Below are 24,103 nucleotides of genomic sequence, written 5' to 3'. Positions count from 1 at the left end.
TGTTGTTCACATTGAGGCATTGTATGGATGTGTGATTCAACAGTTCAGGTCAGTGTTTAGAGTTATAAATACCAATTTTTATCAAATGACAGTTAAAACATCTAGAGAGGGGGGCACATCTGTTCAGAGAGGTGGGTAGAATTTCCCTGATTTTTGGAAATACATGCCATTTTCAAAATATTCACAAAATGAAAATGCCACAAACCAAATCTAATGATTGGCAACTTGGCATTATTTCACCCAGGGTAACCAGAAAGCATTATGATGCAATGCCCCCTTACATCATGTCCATTATACCCAGAGAGACATTCAGAGTTTCCCTGCTGTCTCTAGAGCAAAGTCAGACTAAGACAGAACTGACTGACAATCCAGAGGAACAGAGGGCATACCAATGACCACCAGGTTGAGGAGCTGCTTCCCGCCTTGCCGTTTCTCCAGTTCAGCTTTCACATCTATTTGCTGTCTCAGCTTGCCAGCCTTTTTCATTGGTGTTGGTGTCAAACTCTGTTCTTCTGAGGCTTGAATGTTGTGAGGTGGAAGAGATGATTTACAAGTGGTGTCAAGAATGTCAGAAGAAGCAATGCTGGTATCTTCACTAGGAGGTACTTTTTGAGGTGTCTGGAAACTATGACCATTTTCTTCAGATGTTACTCTAAAGAAAGCAGACAGGAAAGAAGTGTTTGAAACCAATTTGACTGATGTCCTATAGTGTCATAAGGAGAGCAAAGATGCCTCTTCAAAATTCTTTATATTCCAGACCAAAAATGATTCCTTTTAAGTGGCTACTGACTGTTAAGGTGGAAATGAAAAGTAGTCAGACCCAAACCACTCCCAGGAGAAAAAGGCTACCAAAAATTAGATAAGAAAAATGTATACTATAAACTAACTGAAATTCAAAGTCCAAACCCATAGCTTTTGCCATATAATAAAGCCTGTCAAAACAGATGATAAAAAGGAGATATTTTATAAAAAATAGCACCAAATATATAATGGAGATAATCTAGTATTAAAAAATCATTTTTGGACTAGCTCATCCATAGGACTATGATCTTTTCTGCTCAAACACTAAGCTTAAGAGATATTGATAAACGTCTACTGTTTCTTAAAATTTGTCAGAAGAGCTTAAATTCATTTGTTCAACAAGCACTAGATTTATTAAGATCTACAACATAGAATACATACTGACATTATGAAGAAAAAATGATACAGAAATGAAATAATTATTCATGGTTCAAAAAAGCTTACACTCTAATAAGAGACTCAAATATATAAAGTAGAAACAAGACCCCTAACTTAATTTATCCTCTCCTTGACAATGACAATGCCTCCAAAAGTAAACACTGCCCCCACTGCTTCATTCACTCTGTGATTCTGACTATTTCCTGCAAAAGTTAATACTAGCACTTCATCCCATGCATGCCCATAAAGAATACAACCTCATTAATCAGATTACACTATGCCTTGAGCTTCCTTTAACAACTAGGATAAATAGAATGAGGTCTAAGAGCAGGTTAAATTGCAAGTTAATAAAAATGAAGCAAAGTATATCCAACTCAAATGGAGCTGACCAAGATTGCAGTAAAATGGAAATGAGTAAGAGTAAATCTATTTCCTTCTTGCCCACTGTTAACAGATGACTTTTACCTTCTCAGGACAGTTTTTATAGGCTCAATATTAACCCTTCATCTTATTCCTCAGGAAAAAACATATTAATTACATTTGCAACTTCACAAAAAAAAAACCTCACTAGTGGTACATGCCTGTAATCCCAGTTCCTGGAGAAGCTAAGACCTGAGTAACTTATGTAGATCCTGCCTCATCAGGGAAAAAAAAAAAAAAATGGGGCAAGTAGTACAGCAGCCCTGGCTTCTATTTCCAGTACTACAAACAAACAAACAAACAAATCCTCATATCCATTCTCACTTTGTTTTTCAATTTTCTTCTAATAGTTAAGTGTTCATTTTTTTAGCACTACTCGGACAGATGAGTTCCATCTTGAACTATAAGGAAAAAATTAGTATGTGGAAGCTGTCTCCAACACTTTTAAATCAAACTTAAAGATAATAAAAAATAATTTACAATGTTGGGGGGCTAGGGAAAAGTAGAGGTACTTTGCAATAGGCAGAGGGGGGTGAAGGGAGGAAAGAGGGTATGGTGATAAAGAATGATAGAATGAATCAGACATTATTCCCCTATATACATTTATGATTACATGACTGATATGACTGTACACCATGTACAACTAGAAGAATGAGAAGTTGTATTCCATTTATGTATAATGTGTCAAAATGCATTCTACTGTCATGTACAGCTAATTAGAACAAATAAGAAAATATATACACAAAATACAATAAAAGTATTCTACTGCAATGACTAGTCATAGGCTCTGGTTCTGAATAGACCTGGGAGAAATCTCAATCTCTGGCTTCAAATCTTTTTGTTCTTAGCTTCAGAATCTTTTCTTTAGAGGAAAGCTTATGCTAAATCCATATGAAAAAACAGATAACTGTAGACAGCTATGGCTGACAGAGTGGGCAGGTCCTTGAAGTTTAGCACACCCACCAAGTTCTAGGAAACTCTTAGAGGGACTACTTGAGTAGGAAGATATTCACAAAACGCAGGGCTGACAAGACTCTTTTATTTACAATTCAGTAACCTGAAAGGGTTACTTTTCTCTCACTTTTAATAATATTCCCTTTCTCAAGTTGCAAATTAATTCATTAAAATTATATAGTATTAGAAGAAAGTAACCAAAGCAATTGAAAAGCATCCTCAGGTAAATCTGCATTTAATAAAAACTTCCACATATTACAACAAAAATCAATGTTTTAAGATTTGAAAAACCTCCAAGGTAGGTCTAAAATGACTATTCTAGATTACTAACTGATGTGAATAAAAAATAAGTTGGTCAAATTTTTTTCAGGTGCTTTCTGATATAATTTTGTAACCTTATCTAATATTATAAAATGACTAGTTTTTTTCCTCCAACACTATCTATCCAAAAATGGGATTATTAATAACATGAATTTAGAGGCTAATAATTTAAATTTAAGAGGTTAAGTGTAGAGTATTTGTTCTACACAATGTTCTAACCATTTTTACTTGCATATATTTACTTACATATATTTTGTTAATACAAATTCTACATTCTCTTAAGTGTTCTTTGTTTTATTTTAGAAAGTTTTGGTTTCCAAGCAAACTTAACATATTATCTGTGAATGTGATTTTTTGATAGACTTATTTTTTAGATTTTAAAACTAAATTTGAGCCAAGTATGGTGGCACATGTCTATACTCCCAGTAACTAGGGAGGCTAAGACAGGAGGATCACTGTTCAAGGCTACTATCTGCAACTTAGTGAGGCTCTAGGCAACTTTAGCAAGCCCCTGTCTCAACATCAAAAATTATTAAAAAAAAAAAAAAACTGGAGGTGTGGCTCAGTGATCAAGCACCCCAAGTTCAAACCCCAGTAACAAAAAAGGAAGACAAAAACATAAACCTAAATTTGAGAAATTATGCATATTGTACACCTTATTTAATCCAAAGATTTATTTGCAATTTCAAAAAAGTGACAAAAAGGCTGAACTCAAGTTAAATAACCTACATGTTCTACATTTTTCACATTCCATTTCTGAGCAAAGAAATACTATTCTGTACCATACATTACTTGCTATCTAATAAGTCAGATTGTCAGAATAACTTCAATAAATTATCTCTATTTTTAAAGTATATTTTAGTCAACTTTCTCTCAGAACTGATCTCGTCAATAATATACACTGTGTGACATGTATTATTAGCCCAAAAGCTTAAATAACAATCAAACTCATAGTTTTACAATGGATATTTTAACCTTAAAACTATGTACGTATTTACAGTATACTGCATATTAAATTATCATTTCAACTAATTTAAACATTTAGCAATCATTTGTACAGGCACTTTCAAAGGCTTTGATTACCAATATCCAGACACAATACTAAGCTTACGAAACTTGAATATTTGCTGTAATATTGAGGAAAAGACTGACTTTTTAAGCTATTGATTTGTATAGATACAAAAGTGCTTGGACTGACAAAATTACTAAAACAAAAACATTTGAAAGGCTTTTTAGTTCTCAAAATATTAACTATCCTATACTTTTTAAAAACACCATTGGGAATCAAACTATAATGTTGAAGTCTCAACTAAAACTGTTTTGTCATGCTTCTAATGTGCTTTCTTAGACTAAATCAGACAATCTTAAGTACTCATCCCTATTATAAATCTCAAAAATTTCTATGAAAGTATAATCTGGTTGGTCTTAAGTATTATTAAGCATTTCTGAGTACCTGAATCTGTAATAAGTCACATTCACATTCTGATGACTTCTCTCATAGGCCACATCAAAGTTACCTCATGGGCTGTTTTTTTTTTTACCTTTATAGTACTTCCAAACTTACTTTTATAATCATATATATAAAGTTCAAATGTGTAAACTATTTCTGTGCATCAAATTATCTATATTCTTGATCATTTATTATTTATTACCCATTATTTTTATCCTTATTCAGAGAACTATGTATTTACTTTTAATATAATTCTATAACAACATTTACTTCATATTGCTTTTAAGACTTCTGAAACCTTCTACATTAAGACTATAAAATCCTTAGGAAAGGTACTGTATAATTGTTTTCCTTTATTTCTCTTTGTCAATGAAAATACTAACACTTAGGATTAAATGGCACTTAAAACATTTAGTACATAAAGAGTATTTATGTGAACTTAACCCTAATTAAGAGAGAAGAAAGACACTCCTTAAGCTTTTGTAATTGAACCACAACTCAAAATTATTTTAACTGGTTAAGCTTACTCAAAATAAAAATCAACTTTTCTTTCATACAATCATTGAACTAATATATAGTGAATGCTTACTATATTGTAGATCCTGAGACCTTTCCCACCCTGAAGTTTAAACCAAATGAATAAAATCTTCCTTTTATAATAAAGTACAAAATTGAAATAGGTGATCATTAAGATTCTGCACAACACATGACACTCCTATTAATTTATAAAAGAGAACATTATAATAGAGAAAAGACAAGGCTACTGGGCTCTTTCTCTTGAAATTACAAAAAAAAAAACTCAGTTATTTATATTTGGTAACACTGAGTTTTCTTTTTTTGAGAGTCAAAATACATAAATTTGTAAGTAAAAGTATACCTTTTGGAATGATTGAAAAATTCAAAAAATTTAAGAGGTTCAACATTACTGTTTATAAACAGTGCATCTGAGACTCAAACAATTACTTTCATTGTCTATAAAGACTTCTGGAAGAATTCTAGAAAGATGATTTTTTAAAAAAGAACAGCTGCTATTAATTTATGATTTCATATCACTTTTCAATAGATATTTGAAATTCTAGGTATGTTTCACTTTATGTATTTTCTACAATGATACATTTTATTCAATAAGAAAATCTAAAAGAGCTCAAAGATAATATTTATTAGAATTTTAATTAGTGATTCTATGATTGACTGACTCATATAACTCCTAAGCCCTGGCCTCCTACGCCACCTAATGGTATAAAAAATTCCCTACCTCAACATGCTAGCTTTCACAAAATCATTATAAATTATTTATGTGAGGAAATTAACAGTGAGATGCAGTAATACACCCAGGCAAGGCTATAGAATTCAAGTCTAATCTTTCATCCCCATCTCTTTGAACTATGTTATAATGAGGACAATGGGATACTTCAATGCCAATGTTATATAAAATGCAAAGACATTCTCTTTCTAATAGACTAATAGGATACAATATTGATTTCAAAAAACAGGGAGAAAGACTTAAAATCTTACCCAGGTACTTCAAATCCCATAGTTTGCTTCTTTCCAGATACAGTCATTTTAGTAACTTTTGGCACAATTTCAGATTCACTTCGAGATGACTGAGATCCTATTGATTTTCCTAATTAAAGAGTAAAATATAAAAGGCTAATTAAAGTTAATTTCTAGAAACATATATTATATGTTATATAAATTATAGGCTATGATAATTTTCACAGAATTTGGGTCTTTATAAATACTTATCTTTTCTTTAAAAAAAAATAAATTTTTGGTGAGAAAATTCTGTCACCCCATTCTGGGAAATTCCCCATTGTCAGGACTCTCCTTTGCTTAACCTCTACCAAATCTCTTCCTAATTTTGAACTGACTATTAAGTTTCAGTATTAAGAGGTCACAACGTGGTTTCTGCACTGAGCCTTATTCTGTCATTATACCTAGACCATCTAACTCCCTCTCCTACTACACACTTTCAAAACACTAAAATTGTTTCCTCAGTTAGCAGATGGCTCAATTATTTTTAATACTGTGAGATTTACAAATTGATAAACAAGCTGAGAGTCTGCTGAATTTTGTTAGAACATTACATGTATTTTCTTATATACACTAGATTTAGTAAGATATCTGGAAACTACAAATATGAGGAAGAGATTGATTTAAAAAACTGAATCAACATGAAAGAAATGAGCTAGATCAAATGAGCTAGATCAAATATACATATCTGCTCCTTATATAATACATTGAATTTTTTTAAAAAACATATCTTCATAATTTCCAAAAAGAGTACCATCAGGACTAAATACACATAAACCTGTGAAGAATACATTGCTACATCACTAAATATACAGAAACTACTTACTTCACAAAGATAATGTCCAGAATTCACTCAAAATGTTTACTGTTTGCCTCCTACATGCTAAGCATTATGCTGGAAATACAATGGTAAACAAGAGCAGATACAATGCTTGTGCTCAGAGAACTTACAGTATAGTGAGGAAAAATATTAAGTAGTTCAAAAAAAGCAAAATTAAAATTGTTACTAGTTTCATAAAGAATTCATATATAGTGCCAGGCACAGTGGCATATGCCTGAAATCCCAGCAGCTCAGGAAGCTGAAGCAGGAGAATTGCAAGTTTAAAGCCAACATCAGCAACTTAGTGAGGCCCTAAGCAACTCAGCAAGACCCTGTCTCTAAATTAAAGTGTTTTTTAAAAAGTGCAGGAATGTGACTCAATGGTTAAATGAGTTCAGTCCTTGCTATCAAAAAAAAAAAAAAAAAAGAATTCATATATAGTGCCCTAAGATTTGATGACAGGGCACATGAATTAACGAGCTTCTCTTGGAAAGTGAGAAAGCTAAGTTGTAAAAAAGAAATTAACTGATACAAAGGAAGATCATATCAAATAGAGTAGCTTTTGTAGTACAATGGCCCTGTTATAGGACAAAGCATGGTACTTCAGAGTGAGTGAAAGCAGAAGGGGAGCTAAGTGAAGCTGAAGAGGTGGGCAAGCCACGTAGGCCTTTTAGGCCACACAAAGATCCTAATCTTTGTTCTGCAGAAATGAATATTACCAAAAATGAGATAAGCATGTGTTGGAAGGGGAAAGAGAAAGAAGAGAAAGTGGAAGGACAACCAGTTTGGGCACAGGAAAATCATAAGATTACGATATTCTGAGATTTTTAAAAAAGGGAATATCAAGTAGGCAGTTCAACATATTGATCACACTCAAAGAAGAGGTCTGAACTAGAGTGTATATTTGTGATTCATTAACACCTAATTGGTAGTTGACAACACAGACAATCACCAAAGGAGAGAATTAAAAAAAAAAAAAAAAAAAGTGGTCCTAGGAGGATGATAGCTACAGCAAGGAAAAGGAGAACCAGCAAAGGGTGATACCAGTGAAGCTAAGGAAAGAGAATGTTTGATGGAGTTGGCATCACCAGGATCTGAGGGAGCTGGCCAGTTAGTCAACTGAGAACAGAAAACATTTACTGGTGAAATGATCGCTTTAGATAAAGGTCACTGGTTGAATTAGCAAGAATTACTTGAAGCAAGTAAGGGAAAGTAAACACCAGAATGGGTTAAAAAAAAAAAAGTGAGAAAACAAAAGCAGAAGTACATACCCACTACCTCTCATTGTTAACACCAAAATCCACAAGCAATAAAAAATTTTTTAATTACTTTTAATAACCAAAATGAGATTATTTATCCACAATCCTTATTTATCCCACTTAAAGTGAAAAGCCCAACATTTCAGAGAAGAAATAGCAAGTGTTTGATTCCAGGGTGCTGCTTTACAACCCACTGGATATTAACACCACACATGGTACATACATGGTAATGCTTTTCTAAATCCAAACAGATTCGTAAATCTGAATTAAATCTGGCCCAAAGAGATTTGGGCAAGGGACTGTAGATGTGTAAAAATGATTCTTTCAAAGATGTTTGGTTGGAAAGGGAGAAATGGAGGAGAATGATAGAAGAGAGATGTGGAATCAGTGCATGAAAAAGATAAAACTGAAAAGGATCAGATGAATACATGAAGAAGAGATTGCCAATATTTATTTTTTTTTAATTTTGATTGTTATATATGACAAGAGAATGCACTACAATTCATATTACACACGTAGAGCACAATTTTTCATATATCTGGTTGTACAACAATGCATGCATGCGGCCCAGGTTCGATCCTCAGCACCACATACAAAGATGTTGTGTCCGCCGAAAACTAAAAAATAAATATTAAAAAAAAATCCTCTCTCTTTAAAAAAAAATATTTTAATTTTTGAGGGGATAGAGTCTAAGGCGCAGGCAGAAACTGAACTAAGATTGGAAAAAGGTCCTTTTATTGCAAAAGAAGGTAGATTTGTTTGTTTAGGAACCGGGGAGAAGAAAATTCCCAACGGAATGCTTCTATTTTCTCTTTAACATAGCAGCTAGTTACCTGCAGGGACTGAGGCTGGATGAGAAAAATAGAACAATCTAGAAAGTGAATAAGATTTTCAATAACTGTTGCTCAAAGAATAGGTTGAACATAAGATTTAGGGCAAGTGTTCAATAATACTAAAGCCCATTAAACTACTAAAATAATGAATTTAGCGTAGAATAACCCACCTTTCTGCATGACTTTCTCAGCAACGGTCAGCCTTTCAGGAAAAGGCATTAACTGCTGCATATAGGGTTAAGGTTCTAACCGATAGGTGCCAGCCAGGAGAAAGCAACAAAGTCACTGAAGATACCAACACCCAAATAGAATGATATTAAAATTATTAAAGACCATGAAATCTAAGACAGGTAAATTAAATGATAAAGGGAAACTACTGATATAGTAGAGAAAGCAGAAAGGTCAACAATGAAGAAAAGGTCATGGTATGAGAAGTACAGTTTTGAAGCACAAGAAATTACAGTGAATTGCTGATGAGAAGTGAAGGTCACTGGAAATGGAGCTGTCAAGGAACAAGCATTTGTTTCAGATGGACTTGGGTGCTTTCCATTTAGATGCTCTCAAGTAAGCTATGACCATGAAGAGCTGAGGGTAGAGAAGAAAACTGTACACCGCCAGCAGCTAAAGTCTGAAGGATAAGGAAAAGGAGTTGTGAGGTTCTTCAGTAGATGACTGCAGGAGAACTAACAAAACACTGATTCAGGCAAAAGACCTGAACCTCAACGGAGCAGGGGATTAAGGGAAGAAAAAAAAGATGAATAATGATGTTGGGAGGGCAGGAAAAAGAATAAAGTTGATCTCCCTGGGGTTTGAGAAGATAAAAATGAAATAAAACAAGTAGTAAAACATTAGGAAAAAAGATTGAGAATTATAAGGCAGTTGGCCTTTCAAGAAAAGGCAGTTCCCAGAGTTAAAATAAGGTGAAGGAGTAAATGGATAAGAAAGGAGGATACGTAGGACATGATAACAATGGTGTGGTGGTGAGGTATGTGTGTGGTGTGTGGGTGAGTGTGTAGGTGTGCAGATAAGGAGAAAGGAGATTCCCAATTGAGTAAAACAAGGGAAGGAGGCATGGTGTTACAAGAATGGGAAATAATAAGAGACTCAACCCAGGCTCCACAGGACTAATTCCAACTTCCCATTAAGGTTCATTTTTTATTTCTTCCAACTATGTTTATATGAAAACTTTCTTGATCAACTTAAACATTTAGTATTTTAGATGTGTGACTTTTAAAAAGTGGGTGGGTCACACAATTACATAAAAAGTCTCTAAGCATAGAGAAAATCATCATGATCTACCAATATTTCTGGTGATGCAATAAACAGGGGGTTTTGTTTTGTTGTTTTATCTATAGGACATCAAACTTAGGACACAATATTTCAAAAATTTGGTTGAAAATAGAAAGAAAGCAGCCAACATTATGGATCTGAATATCATCTATTAAAGCAGTTATTTCTAAACTTTTTTTTTTTAAGTCAGGTACCCTTTAAAAGGCTAACAACAGAAAAATGCACATACACACAGTATTTTGCATGTTTTTTCAAGGAGTTCAGTAAGTCCAACCCCGGTACCTCCCTTTACCAGATAACCTTGGCTCTGGCTATTTTGAAAGCATATTAATTCAAATTAATATCTACCATCAAAAATAAAAATATGTTCATTAAATTATTCACTGAGCTGTAAAAGGCAATGTTATATACTTTAAAAAGTCCTCCTTATGATGTGCACTGTACTGGATAGGAGGTAGATCTACTGGCACAGCTCAGAAATGAACTAATAATTAAAATAACCGGTCATGAATCATTAAGAGAAAAAACTGAAATGTTTAGTGTGTCTTCTCATCTTCCCCAATCAAATGAAAATTCATTCACTGTATAATAATCCCAAGAAATCAATCATTGAATTTTCAGTAAGTCTCAAACATGACAATGAGAAATGAGTACTGGATGGGAAATAGCATGGATTCTATGCTCCCTGCCCTGCCATTAATCAGCAGTTACCTTATGGCAGTTCATTTCACTAAGTTCAGTTTCCTCTGAAGATTTTGTTGTTGTTTTGCAGGGCTGGGGATGAAACCTAAGGCCTCACATATACACTCTCACATATACACTATGTCATCAGCCTTCCTCTTAAGTTTTATATAAAGTATATGAAGTTTCCACTTTATATAATAAAGTCAATTAAGATCTCTACCTCTGTGGACATTTGTATCTCACTCCTAAACCACTAAGATATCCTTTAAGTCAAACAGGCCACTATGAGGTAAAAGTATTCTATTCCAAAGGAAGACTACCAATGTTCTCCTTAAAGCCATGAAAACTACCTCCATCAAATTATGATCACCTCCCCCCACAAAAAAATACATCCTGAAGATTGATATATTAACAGTATTTAGTCCCTAGTTAAATAGAAAGTTGTTCATTTTTCAATTTTTCATTCCAAAAGAAATAACAGCTACTCAGTCAATTTAGTCTGCTAGTTTTATTGACAAAGAAACAAGGGACAAAAAGTCAAATTACTTCACCTTCCTGGCAGGGTCTATCCAACACCAAATTACCCACCTGCCCTGCCAGTTCACCTTTCTCATACTCCAGTTATCTCTGTAGCAAAGCATAATTAGAAACTGCCACCTTGTCCCCTTGATGAGCTGCTTCCTCCAGGGCTTCCATGCTTCCTTTCTGGGGCTAAAATCTAGTTAGAAGATCTAGGTTTTCTCATGATCATGAAATGATCTAGGTTTCTTGTCCTGAAGGTTCTTTTTCAATGACTATTCCTTTGTAAAGGATGCAAAGTTAGATATCTAAAGCATCACACAATTGTTACTGACACTTGAATTTAATGAAACCCTCTACTTGCACATCCATATGATTTATTTTGACTCACTCCTATGGTCTTTAAGCACATTCAATATGAGATTACTACTAGCTCTCTGAGGACAGGAATTACCTGATACATATGTTTACACAGTCTACTGAATATGTCACAGTGCTCTACCTATAAAACATTCAACAAACAGTTTAATGATTAACTCCAATGGATTTAAATTATATAACCAAAAGTTGACCTCTATCATCTTTATAAATTGTCTTAAATCTCTTCTTCAGGCAAAAACCTCCTCAATATAATCTCTTTTATCTATTTCTTACAATTAATAAATACCAAACACCTCCTAATGTTGGAGATATGAGTTCTAGAAAGACAACCTGGTATTTGCTATAGGCATTCTCTATTGTCATCTGCCAGGTGCTTTTACATTATCTTTTAACCTTCATAATAACTGTGTAAAACAGGTATAATTATTCTACATTACTTTGTAGAAACTGATGTTCAGAGGGGTTAATTTGCCAGAGGACATTAACCTTGAGGCCTATGACAGCCAGATTAAAGATCAGGGGGGCAGGGTCACACAGTGGCAATTCTGCTATTCTCCAAGAGCTTATGAACTATTCTGAGATGTGAACTATAATAAATAAGAAAAGTCAAAGTATGTACCTGAGTAATTATGGAAAGCTTAACAAGCAAAATGAGATTTGAGGGGCTAGGGATGTAGCTCAGCAGTAGAATGTTTGCCAAGCATGTGCAAGGCCCTGGGTTTGATCTCCAGCACCAATACCAAAAAAGAAAAAAATGAAAAAAGAAAAATGAGATTTAATCCAATTAAAAACTTTTAAAAAGGTAGAAATAACATGGGAAATGTCAAATTTTAGGAATCAAAGGTCAATACTTCTGAAAAAGACTAGGCAATAGTCAATAAACTGTTGTGGGGGCTGGCAAAAGAATTTTACTATAAACAAAAGTAAGACTCAAAAAGCACGAGAGAGAGAGAGAGAGAGAGAGAGAGAGAGAGAGAGAGAGAGGGAGAGAGAGAGAACTCAAGCATGAACAAAGAATGATAAAAGAAATCTAATGCTACTTCTAAATTTATTATGTTTGATATTTGCCAGAACTGGAGTCCGCCTTCTACACTCTATACCAATCAGGTTTGACCCTAGTTGGCCCTTTCAAAACTGTTCTGGCAACTATTCCATTAGGAGGTATTTCATCAAATCTGGAATTGAGCCTGAATAAACTTAAAGACTATATGATTGAGGTTTTGAAGAAAAGCCATTTTTTAAAAGATCTTTTACAGATTTATGCTCAAGGACTCTTCATTTAATAAGTTGAAAGTAAAACAGAAAGAGTATCAAATATTCTTAGGAAGGATAATTACTGAAACTCTTTAGATAGGGAAGATTAAATGAGAAAAATCCATATGTACCTACATGTGATAATGACAATTTCTCCATAAAATATTTTGCTGTATTTCATCGTCCCATAATTCCTTCACTTTCTCCAAGCAACTAAAAAGGTATTTCCTAAGCTTTGCCCTAAGATTCCATTATATCCTACAGATCTCTCCCAGCCAGGAGTAATCAGTTTTAATTAGACTGGTATGGCTAGAAATCCAAGGCTCTGCCATGGAAATTCACAGAACATGAACCTTGAACTAGTTATTAAATATTTCAAAGACTTTTTTAAGTTTTTCCCTTCTACAAAATGTGCCACCTACCTCACAATGAAGTTGTAATATACATTATATTGTGAAAGCATTAAAAAATATCATCAAACAAAACTAAAAAAAAAAAAATCAGACCTTTGCCCTACAGAATTATCTAATTGTTGTTTACATAAATCCTTGGAAGAAAACTCTAAATCAAAAATAACTGCTGAAGTTTGTGGTTAGTCAGAGCATGCTTACAGTATTTTTAGTCTGAATATTTCTGTATCCATTTAGTCTTGGGTTTTTAAGTAATTAGGTAATTAGAGGGTCAAGAAGTGCTAGAATAAACATTTTCTGTCACAAAGAGATAGTAATACAAAGCACCTTACCTTGGCTTGAACACAGTATTTTTTATTTGCTTAACTGTCATGCAAATAAATTTCAAGAGTACATAACAAAAAAAGAATGATGTGGTAGTACAAATCCAATAAGACTATTTTGGGGGGAAACATGCAAAGTTGATATTGAAGTTCATCTGGAAGAGTAAATGTGAGACAATGAGCAAAACAATTTCATTTTTAAATTAAGAATAATGATGGGGGTCTGAACTACCAGATATCAAGACCTCCTATGTAGCTGGTGAAAATTAAAGTCTGGTAATAGGATAAGAATAGCTCTATAAATAAGAACAGTACATCTGCAAATATATCAATAAGTAGGAATGTTTCTATGTCTTTTATATATAGAAACTAAAAGGAATTGAGGATATAGGAATAGAAATATATATATTTATTTATGAACAGAAATTTGGCATACGCAGAGTGTTTCAAATCAGTGGGAAAAGGATGGGTTACTCAACATATTGTACTGGGAATATTGACAATTCATCTGAAGAAAAGACTTTAGCATGGTTGATTTACCATATACAAATTCCTTACTGATTAAAGATAAGAACATAAAGTAAAAAGAAAACAGGTATAGAAGACTGACAAATTTGATATAAAAATTTTAAAATTTCTCTCTGATTAAAGATACCACAAGCAAACAAAGAATATTCCAGAAATAAATGCAAGGGGTTAATACACATTATAAAATATAGTTCCTATACACTAAAATAAAAATTTTCAAAAAGAAAGAGGGCAATAGACCAGGTAAAAGAAACACAAGTCAAAGAAAGTATGTCAAAGGAAAGAAAGAGGGAGAAAAAGGAAGAGGATAAGGAAGAGGAGAAAGAGAAGAAATGACAAAAGAAAATACAAGAGTGAGGACATAGAAGAGAGGGAAGTGTAGGAATAGTAGAAATATTTCTATTTTATGAACATCTTAGTGTTGCCAAGGGGACAGGGAGGAAAGTATTGACATTGTTGGCAAGTGTAGCTTGGCTACTCCTGGCAAGTGTATCAAAAATTTGATAAAATAAAAAATGTATTATATATATTACAAATCTGAGAATGTACCTGCAGACATAATAACACTACCGTGAAACAATATATAAATAAGATTGTTTACTATTGTGACATCTGTAATGATAAAAAACTATGGAAGCATACCATAAGGGAACGGTTAAATAGATTACTAAATATTCAAGTAGACATAGGTGGCTAAAAGAAAACTATGGCACCCAAAGTCAAAAAAACAATAACTATATTATATAGCAATAATCCACAACACTGTATTATTGGCATTAAACAGTCTACAAGCATATCAGTGAACTTTTTAATATGATTATTTCTAAACATGATACTTATGGTACAAAAGGGAAAATGTGACTTTCATTTCAAACTATATATTTCAATGCAGTAATGACTACATATTCTAAATTTAAAATTATTTTAAGCAAAAAGCATACATACTAAAACAATTTAAACAGCTAAACACTTATATCTATACTAATCTTCAGACACTTGATTTTTCTTAAAAGCTATAAAACTGTACTTAGCAATAATACTTAGTTTACCAAAACCCTGGATCTTTCCATCAATGATTCTGAATAGAACATACTACTAAAAGCACCAATGAAAATCTCCTGCTTTGAAACAAAGGTACAAAGTTTATCCAATCAATTACTCAAAGATTACTTTATATTCAGAATGCTCTCTAGTAAAGCTGAAAGTTTTAACAGTAGTGTTTTATGTGTTAAGTAACTACCTGTTCTAGACTTTCATGCTCTGGGCAGCAAAGACTGTGGTTTATATTGCTCTACTTCAACAACCTAAGTATTTTACATACTATATAACATCCACGCATAGTCACTGAATGCTGAATATATGAACAAATAAAATAATTTCTTGACAGCTCTTTCAATGTTCTGATAAATTTCTAAAGGAATGAAATAAAAGTGAAAGTAAAAGGAATTTTAAGTGTGACTTTTTGAACATATATCCTCTTACCATACAAAACTTTCATGATAAATTATCCTGCAATCATCAAATCAACTCTAAAGCAAGATTTTTCAACCTTGGCATAATAGACATTTAGGCTGGGATAATTCATTTTTGTTGGGGGACTGCCCTCTGCCCCAAGGAATGTTAGCACCATCTAGAAAGTGTCTCCAGACATTGCAAAATGTCCCTTATGGAGCAAAATTGCTTCAAGTTGAGAACTACTGTTTTTAAGAGTAGCAAGAAAATTAAAAGCATACTACCCATATTACATAAAAATGAATATCATCTCCTAAACTCATCCTCTTGCCCACAAAACCAGCAATCCTAATATCCTTTTTCCTATCTAGCTGAGCCTGACTTTAGTCATTTATTTCTAATTCCTTTCCTCACAGTCTTAATTTACCAATTAATATTACTTTTGACTTCACAGACATTTCTTAATACCATATACAGTTCTTGACAGAATGACCCCCAACTTGCTTCCATCTGTTCCTCTTCCTTGGTACTCCCATATGCAGACTGGGGTTTCCTGACATAAACAATCATGTTTTCATATACATGACTATAATTCACGTGATTTCTGTATTCTAAGTGAATGCTAGTACCTCTCAAGAAAAATATGCTTTAATTTAAATTACAGAAAGATTTTTGGTAACTAATAAAAGAAAGCCAAGGCTTGATAATGCATGAGCCACAGAGGCCAACTTCAGCATAGATTTATTGAGCCTATGAGGTAAAGACCACAAAATTGTTTCCTCTGTGTAAAAACCAACAAAATACAGTATGTATAAGTTTATATGCATATTTTCATGCTCCCAGGAGACCTCAATAACCATACCATGTAAAAAGCCAATTCACCAGCCTCTTGAGATTAGTAAGAAAGATATAAACTTTGCTGCCATACTCCTAGAGTTTGAAGACAGTCCTTATCTACATGGCCTCAAATCAATCTAATTTTTTCTGTTCCTAATTTCCTCATCTGTAGAATAACAATAGTATTCATAATAGGAATGTTTGAACAATAGATAAGTTAATAAATGCTTAGAGAATTGTCAAGCTTATAGTTAATTTTCACATCAAGAGAAAGCAAACAATCTGTGGGTCTCTGATATCACCAAAATAACAACTTCCTTCTCCTTTTCCTCATTTGATAATGGAAAACTTATATAGACACAATCATTCTGTGAAAATCACATTTGTTAATGATGGGGAGGGAGAAAATGCCAACTGGGCAACACTGTGATAGGTACTGGGATAAAGAAATCAAAAATAAAATATGACTCCCATCCTAAGGAAACTCAAGTCTAAAAAGAGCTAGCACATAAACAAGTGAACTGCAATAATGCAGGCACAATGAGAGTGCATGGTTAAGGTACTAAGCAACCCATTCTTGACAAACCAGGCAAGTGTCCTTCAAGATTGCTAGTAAATCTTGAAGAAGACAAAATCTACATAAAAGAAAGGAAATGACAGAAAGCATACAACTTCCAGTAGATCACTGGGGGTGCAACATGGGAAAGTAAGTGGTAAGACAAATGGTTTAAAAAGCAAGTCGGTTATTTAGGGCCATGTGTATCATATAGATCACTTGATTTTTAAATATAAGGGTGTGTATACGAATGGAAGTACCAAGTGACTTATCATATTGGGCACTTAGAACTTACTGTAACTACAGAATGGAAAAATTAACTGTGGAAGCAAGATTGAAGAGAAAGCAGTTAGAAAACTGTTACACAAATATATGTAAGAAATTCTATGGATCAACCTAAAATAAGAATAATGGGACAAAGATGGGAATAACAAAAAGATATTACAAAGTAAAATCAGGTACCCTTGATACCAGAATGGATATAGAAGGTGAAAAAAAGAACAATCCCCAGAATTTTTTTACCAAGGAAGAAAGGGTGGATGGTTGTACCATTAACAAATATTAAACACCTTCAAGGGAACTAGAAGTCTTTTGGTCATGACCTCTTAGTTCTGTCACTCAGTGCAAAATTCAGCAGTTCATACAAGAAATCTGTTTAACTCCTAAATAAATGGGGACTACCACAAAAAATGTATTTTATTAAACATTGCATGGATATTATCTTGGATCTCTGTGATAGTGTTTTTCAGGTTACATTATAATATCTTCTTAGAATAGAAGACACAGCAACAAAACCACATAAATACAGTTATCTCATACTAGCAAAGGAGCCAAAAACACACATTGGTGAAACAATAGCCTCTTCAAAAAATGGTGTTGGGAGAACTGGAAATCCATATGCAATAAAATGAAAATAAACCCCTCTCTCTTACTATGCAGAAAACTCAACTCAAAGTGGATCAAGGACCTAGAAATTAGTCCAGAGACCCTGCAACTAACAGAGGAAAGAGTAAGGCCAAATCTTCATCTCATCGGATTAGGTCCTGACTTCCTTAACAAGAATCCTAAAGTGCAAGAAATAAAATCAAGAATTAATAAATGGATGGATTCAAACTAAAAAGCTTCTCAGAAAAAGAAACAATGAGGTGAACAGATCCTACATTTTGGGAGCAAAGTTTTACCACATGCACATCAGATAGAGCACTAATCTCTAGGATATATAAAGAACTCAAAAAACTCAACACCAATGAGACAGGAACATCAAAAAAAAAAAGTGCTAATTAAGAACCTCTAGAAAATAAAAACATTCTGCCCAATCAATAAATGGGCTAAGGAGCTGCACAGACACTGTATAGAAGAGATATTTGATCAACAAATACATGAAAAAATGCTAAACATCTCTAGTAATTAGAGAAATGCTGATCAAAACTAATGTAAAATTTCATCTCACATCCATCAGAATGGCAGTTATCAAGAATACAGACAATAATAAATGTTAGTGAGGATGTGGGGGAAAAGGCACATGCATACATTGCTGGTGGCACTGCAAACTGGTGCAACCACTCTGGAAAGCAGTATGGAGATTCCTTAGAAAACTTTAAATGGAACCACCATTTGACCCAGTTATCCCACTCCTCAGTCTATATCCAAAGGACTTAAAATCAACGTATTATAGTAATGCAGGCACATCAATGTTCATAGCAGCTCAATCCACCACAGCTAAACTGTGGGAACCAACCTAGACTCCCTTCAATAGATGAATGGATAAAGAAACTGTAGTATATATACACAATGGACTATTACTCAGCATTAAAAGGGAATAAAATTATGGCATTTGCAGGTAAATGGATGGAGTTGGAGAAGATCATGCTAAGTAAAGTAAGCTAATCCCCAAAAACCAAAGGCTGAATGTTGTCTCTGATAAGTGCATGCTGACCCATAATGGGGGAGGGCATGGGAAAAATGGAGGAACTTTGGGCAAAGGGGAAGGGAAGGGAAGTGGTATGGGGTCAGGAAAGATGGTGGAATGTGATAGACATATTACCCTAGGTACATGTATGACTGCACATATAGTACAACGCTACATCGTGTACAATCAGAAAAATGAAAAGTTGGGGTACAATTGTGTACAATAAATCAAAATGGATTCTGGTGTCATATATATACCTAATTAAAATAAATAAATTTTAAAAATAATTTCTTCTTGGCATTGGGAAGATGAAAATGAATAACTCAGTTTTTAGATAGTTTTCATTCTAACAGATGTGACCAACATCAAGATACACAGATGGAAATAAAGACAGGGAAATTAAGAGAGTTCTGCAGACCACAAGCAGTATGACTACAGTTGAACAAGTACTACAGCATAGGAAATGAATAAGAGAATGCATAAGAGACAGTACGTTAGTTGAATATATTGATGATTAAAGTTAGGCAGACAAAAAGAAAAAAAAAGGAACCTCAAGTGACTACTAAGACTCTAGAGTAGTCTAGATGCTGTTAATGAAACAGACACACTAGGTCTGAGATTTCTTTAGGAAATATAGACAGAAAATCCACAGAAAATAGATAATCAGGTTTATAAAAATAATGTGAGCACCATTAAAACACCTGAAGCAACTCAACACCTAGACAGCTTACAGAAAGTGAATGATGAAAAGGCAGCCAAGGAAGAAACTAATAATAAAGAGGGAATCAGAAAATAAGCATTCTGTAGAGTACTTATATAAAATCAAGATTCATACATTATACAATCTGGAGGCCATATTTTAGAGGTTATTTAATGTAGCCTACCACTTTACAGATGAATACTTAAATACATCTATCTCCAAGACTACATGGAAATTTTGCTGTTGTTCTGTTCAGTCTTCTTCCAAAGCATCCTCTCCTTTGTACTCCATGTATTCTGGCTGCACCTCCTCAGGATATACAGAAGTAGTATTCCCAAGATGACTGAATCATGATCATTTTGAAGTGAACTATGTGCAAAAAAGTGCTAATCAAGAACCTCTAGAGAATAAAACATTTTTCCCAAATCATAATTATGTGAGTTTAGTGAAGCTAATCATTATTAATATCTACTCAGATACTTGTGAATGAGTTAATGTTAAACTCAATTATGTTGATTAAGTTTAATGTTTGTATTTCAAATCTAAGAATATACTGTATATAGTTACAACTTAGCAGTTAGATTATTCTCTGCTTAACAAAGGAAAATTTCTATTAAATTTTAATTTCCAGTAGGAAACTAGAAGGCTAAATTATACTTCCTTCAATAATAAACACTGGAAATTGTGTTCTTATTCTTCTCATGGTGATTTTTTAAAATATTTATTTTTTAGTTTTTAGGTGGACATTATACTTTTATGTGGTGCTAAGGATTGAACCCAGTGCCTCATGCATATTAGGCAAGCACTCTACCACTGAGCTACAACCCCAGCTACTTATGGTGATTTTTAAGAAGAAAATGATATTTAGATTTTAAGGCACACATCACAGCACTATATGATTAATTTTAGTTCACATGTAATAATCCCAAATTGCTAAAAGATGATAGCTTCATGTCAAAACTATATGACTTGAATATCAAAGGCCTCTGTTGTAGAGCTTTGGGTAGAGTATATTGTATTCTCTCTATATTATAAAATATTAAAATACAGTATGTGCCTTACCTCTCCAGTTAAACCTGAGCTCCAGAAGTTACTTCTACAACATACCATCCAGTGTTTGGTACATATTAGACATCCAAATAAATAATAAAGTTGTATAATTTTACACTTGAAAAACGGTTACATATTCTCTAATCTAGCTAGTCTCATTTTGGGAGGAACAGGAAGATGAAAAGAACAGAGACATCTTTACTCCTTCCCCCTTAAAAATCACTGTCACTGGAAGACAATGATGTTGACAAGCACCTCTCTCAGGTGTCATGAGACAGGAACAAAAAAAAAAAAATTAAGAATACTTATCTGGTATAAAACTAATTTTAATGATGCATAAGTGAGGCTTAAGTAAATTAAACAATTTGTCATGCCACTTTAACATTTTTTGCAATTTATAACCACCTACCTCTTGCAGACTGGTTTCAGACTCATAACTAAAATATAACTGAACACTTCAGAAGACCTTTTAAGATGTAGCCCTTATTGTCTCTTTTTTAAAGTAAATTTTTAGTCTATTCAGTGAGAATCTCACTCTCTAAATGACAAATACAAATGTTTGAACATCATAATACTATCATCAACATAACAGAGTACTACAAAATGAAAATTGTTGTCTAGGGACTAATGTTCTCAACCCCAATCAAAATAATCAAGGTGCTTTTTTTTTCACAAAAATATACAACTAAATGTGAGTAATATTATGAGACAATTTTAAACAGTTAACTTATGGCACTAAGTAATCTCAAATTTGAGTAGGGACTTGTGGGTATAAATCAGTGGTGGAGCACTCACTTGCCTTGCATGCATAAAACCCTGGGTATGGTCCCCAGTACCACCATAAATAAATAAGTAAATAAAATTTGAATAATACATATGGATGTGAAAATACTAGTATAAAACACTAGTTTTTACTTTGCGTAACCTGGCAATACCAGCATAAAGGTGAAAACTGGAAAGTCTTCTCACGCTTTCTATTTTATGAAAGAAAATGTGTTCAGTGGTTATATTTCTTATTTAAATGTTTACTAGTTTACCAATAAAGCTATTAGGGATAGAAAAAAATTACAACACTAATTTTTGTGTTAAGCTACAAATGCCTTTATAATTTTTAGTCAATGTTTTGACAGTATTCTCTACATCAAACAGGAATCTAAAAATTGATTGCATATTTTAAAATGTGTGTACACAGACAATACCCACAAATATATGCATATATACATCCCTACACAGACACACACACACAGACACACACACACACACACATATTATCTATAATTAAAAGATTGAAAGTACAGGATCTAAAATGTAAGTACACTGTAACATAAAGAATAAAAATGAATAGGAATAAAAACCTGAAAGAAAATATGGCCTAAGAATAAACAAAACTAAAAAATTTTTTAAAACTCTCACTGTTTTCTAGGGTAACAAAATTATGATGAATTTTTTTCTCTTTTTTGACAAGAATATATCACTCTGAAGTAAGCAGTGACTTAGGAGGATGAGGCAAGAGGATTACAAATTCAAGGCCAGCCTCAGTAACTCTTGACTCAAAACAAAAAATAAAAAGGAATGGGGTATTGTTCATTGATAAGAGTGCTATTGGATGCAATTCCCTATACAATAGATTTTACCTTGACATTGCAGAAGAGTGACTTGAAATTTTCAAAAGAAGGAAATTTTTTACTATATTTATATGGTTTAGAAACATTCAGATTAATTCACAATAAACTCCTTTAAAGAGACTAATTCACCATTTAAAGTCATTGAGATCAAAAAACCTCAAGTTTAAAAAACATTTAAAGATAAAAAAATTAAAAACAGGGGTTTTCCAGGTAATAGATTTGCCAACAATCATTTTTCCTATAAATGGATTTCAATATACTAGTACATATAGCGACACAAATAAATTTTCAAAATTTCAAAGAAATCAGTATTAAAATTTTCATTAGAAAACCTACCTCAAATAAGAAATCATCTCACCAAATCTAAAAAAACATTAAAATTCTAGTTACCACACATATTGAGAAATTACACCAACAAAGCTAGAGAATAAACCACTTCCTGCAATACTACATCTGCACCAACTGTGATTTGTTAGATATGAATTATTCACTTCATAATATAACTTTATAAATTCCTCATGAAATCCATCATGCAGCATCCATCTCCTATCACAAAGAAGGAAAAAAATCCAAAAAATTTCCTGTGACTAGACTTCAATTTAATGTAAATATCACTGAACCAACAATTTTTTTAAAACTGTAAATAGATTTCATATTCTATATTACATTGGATTAAAGCCTTGATATAAAATTATAATCTAATAATAGAATTACCATATTGTGACCATTTTATAGCAATAAGACTTCTTACTACTTCAAAAACTATGGAATAATCAATAAAAGTGATGGATTCAAACTAAAAAGTATCTTCTCAGCAAAAGAAACAATCTTTGAGGTGAATACAGACCCTACTTCTTGGGAGCAAATTTTTATCCTTCATACATCAGATAGAGCACTAATCTCTAGGATATATAAAGAACTCGAAAAGCTAAACACCAAAAAAAAAAATAAAATAAAATAACCCAATCAATAAATGGGCCAAGGATCTGAATAGACACCCCTCAGAAGATGATATACAATCTATCAACAAATACATGAAAAAATGCTCATCATTGCTAGCAATTAGAGAAATGCAAATCAAAACTACTCTTAAGATTTCATCTCACTCCAGTCAGAATGGCAGCTATTATGAAGACAAACAACAATAAGTGTTAGAGAGGATGTGGGGGAAAAGGTACACTCATACATTGCTGGTGGGACTGCAAATTGGTGCAGCCAATATGGAAAGCAGTATGGAGATTCCTTGGAAAACTGGGAATGAAACCACCATTTGACCATGCTATCTCTCTCCTCAGTCTATACCCAAAGGACTTAAAAAACAGCATGCTACAGGGTCACAGCCACATCAATGTTTACAGTAGCACAAGTCACAATAGCTACTGTGAAATTAACATAGATGCCTTTCAATAGATGGATTAAAAAAAAATGTGGCATATACACACAGTGGAATATTATTCAGCAAATAAAAGAGAATAAAATCATGGCATTTGCAGGTAAATGGATGTAGTTGAAGAAATCATGCTAAATGAAGTCAGCCAATCCCAAAAAACCAAACACAGAAATGTTCTGTCTGATATAAAGAGGCTGACTCATAGTGGGGTAGGGAGGAGGAACAAGGGAGAAACAGATAAACTCTAGATAGGGCAGAAGAGTGGGATATAAACACAACATACATACTATTTTCCCATAGGTTATTAGTACTTTTAACAATGTTATTTAACCCATAACACTAAGCTAAATGCATCATGGACACAATTTTGAGGGCATCACAGCAGGCCCCAAAAAAACTGCATAATTTATCTTTGACTCTGGTTCA

General features: G+C 33.2%; 1 protein-coding gene across 6 annotated transcripts in view; it reads right to left on the bottom strand.

The window, feature by feature from the left end:
- Positions 1–24,103, bottom strand: part of Hbs1l (HBS1 like translational GTPase) — an 87,482-nt gene that overhangs the window by 29,231 nt on the left and 34,148 nt on the right. For 3 of the 6 annotated variants that reach the window (XM_005329781.3, XM_040283359.2, XM_040283360.2), the window contains 2 exons: positions 5,840–5,948; positions 390–652 (listed from right to left, as the gene is read on the bottom strand). In XM_005329781.3, the coding sequence (XP_005329838.1) occupies positions 390–652; positions 5,840–5,948 (372 nt within the window). Of the gene's footprint in view, positions 1–389; positions 653–5,839; positions 5,975–24,103 lie in introns of those variants that run through there. The other 3 variants (XM_078019088.1, XM_078019089.1, XM_078019090.1) reach the window with 3 other exon arrangements.

The sequence above is a fragment of the Ictidomys tridecemlineatus genome, chromosome 8, assembly GCF_052094955.1.
Source record: "Ictidomys tridecemlineatus isolate mIctTri1 chromosome 8, mIctTri1.hap1, whole genome shotgun sequence".
NCBI lineage: Eukaryota > Metazoa > Chordata > Mammalia > Rodentia > Sciuridae > Ictidomys > Ictidomys tridecemlineatus.
This window is presented reverse-complemented; position numbering and strand designations above follow the sequence as displayed.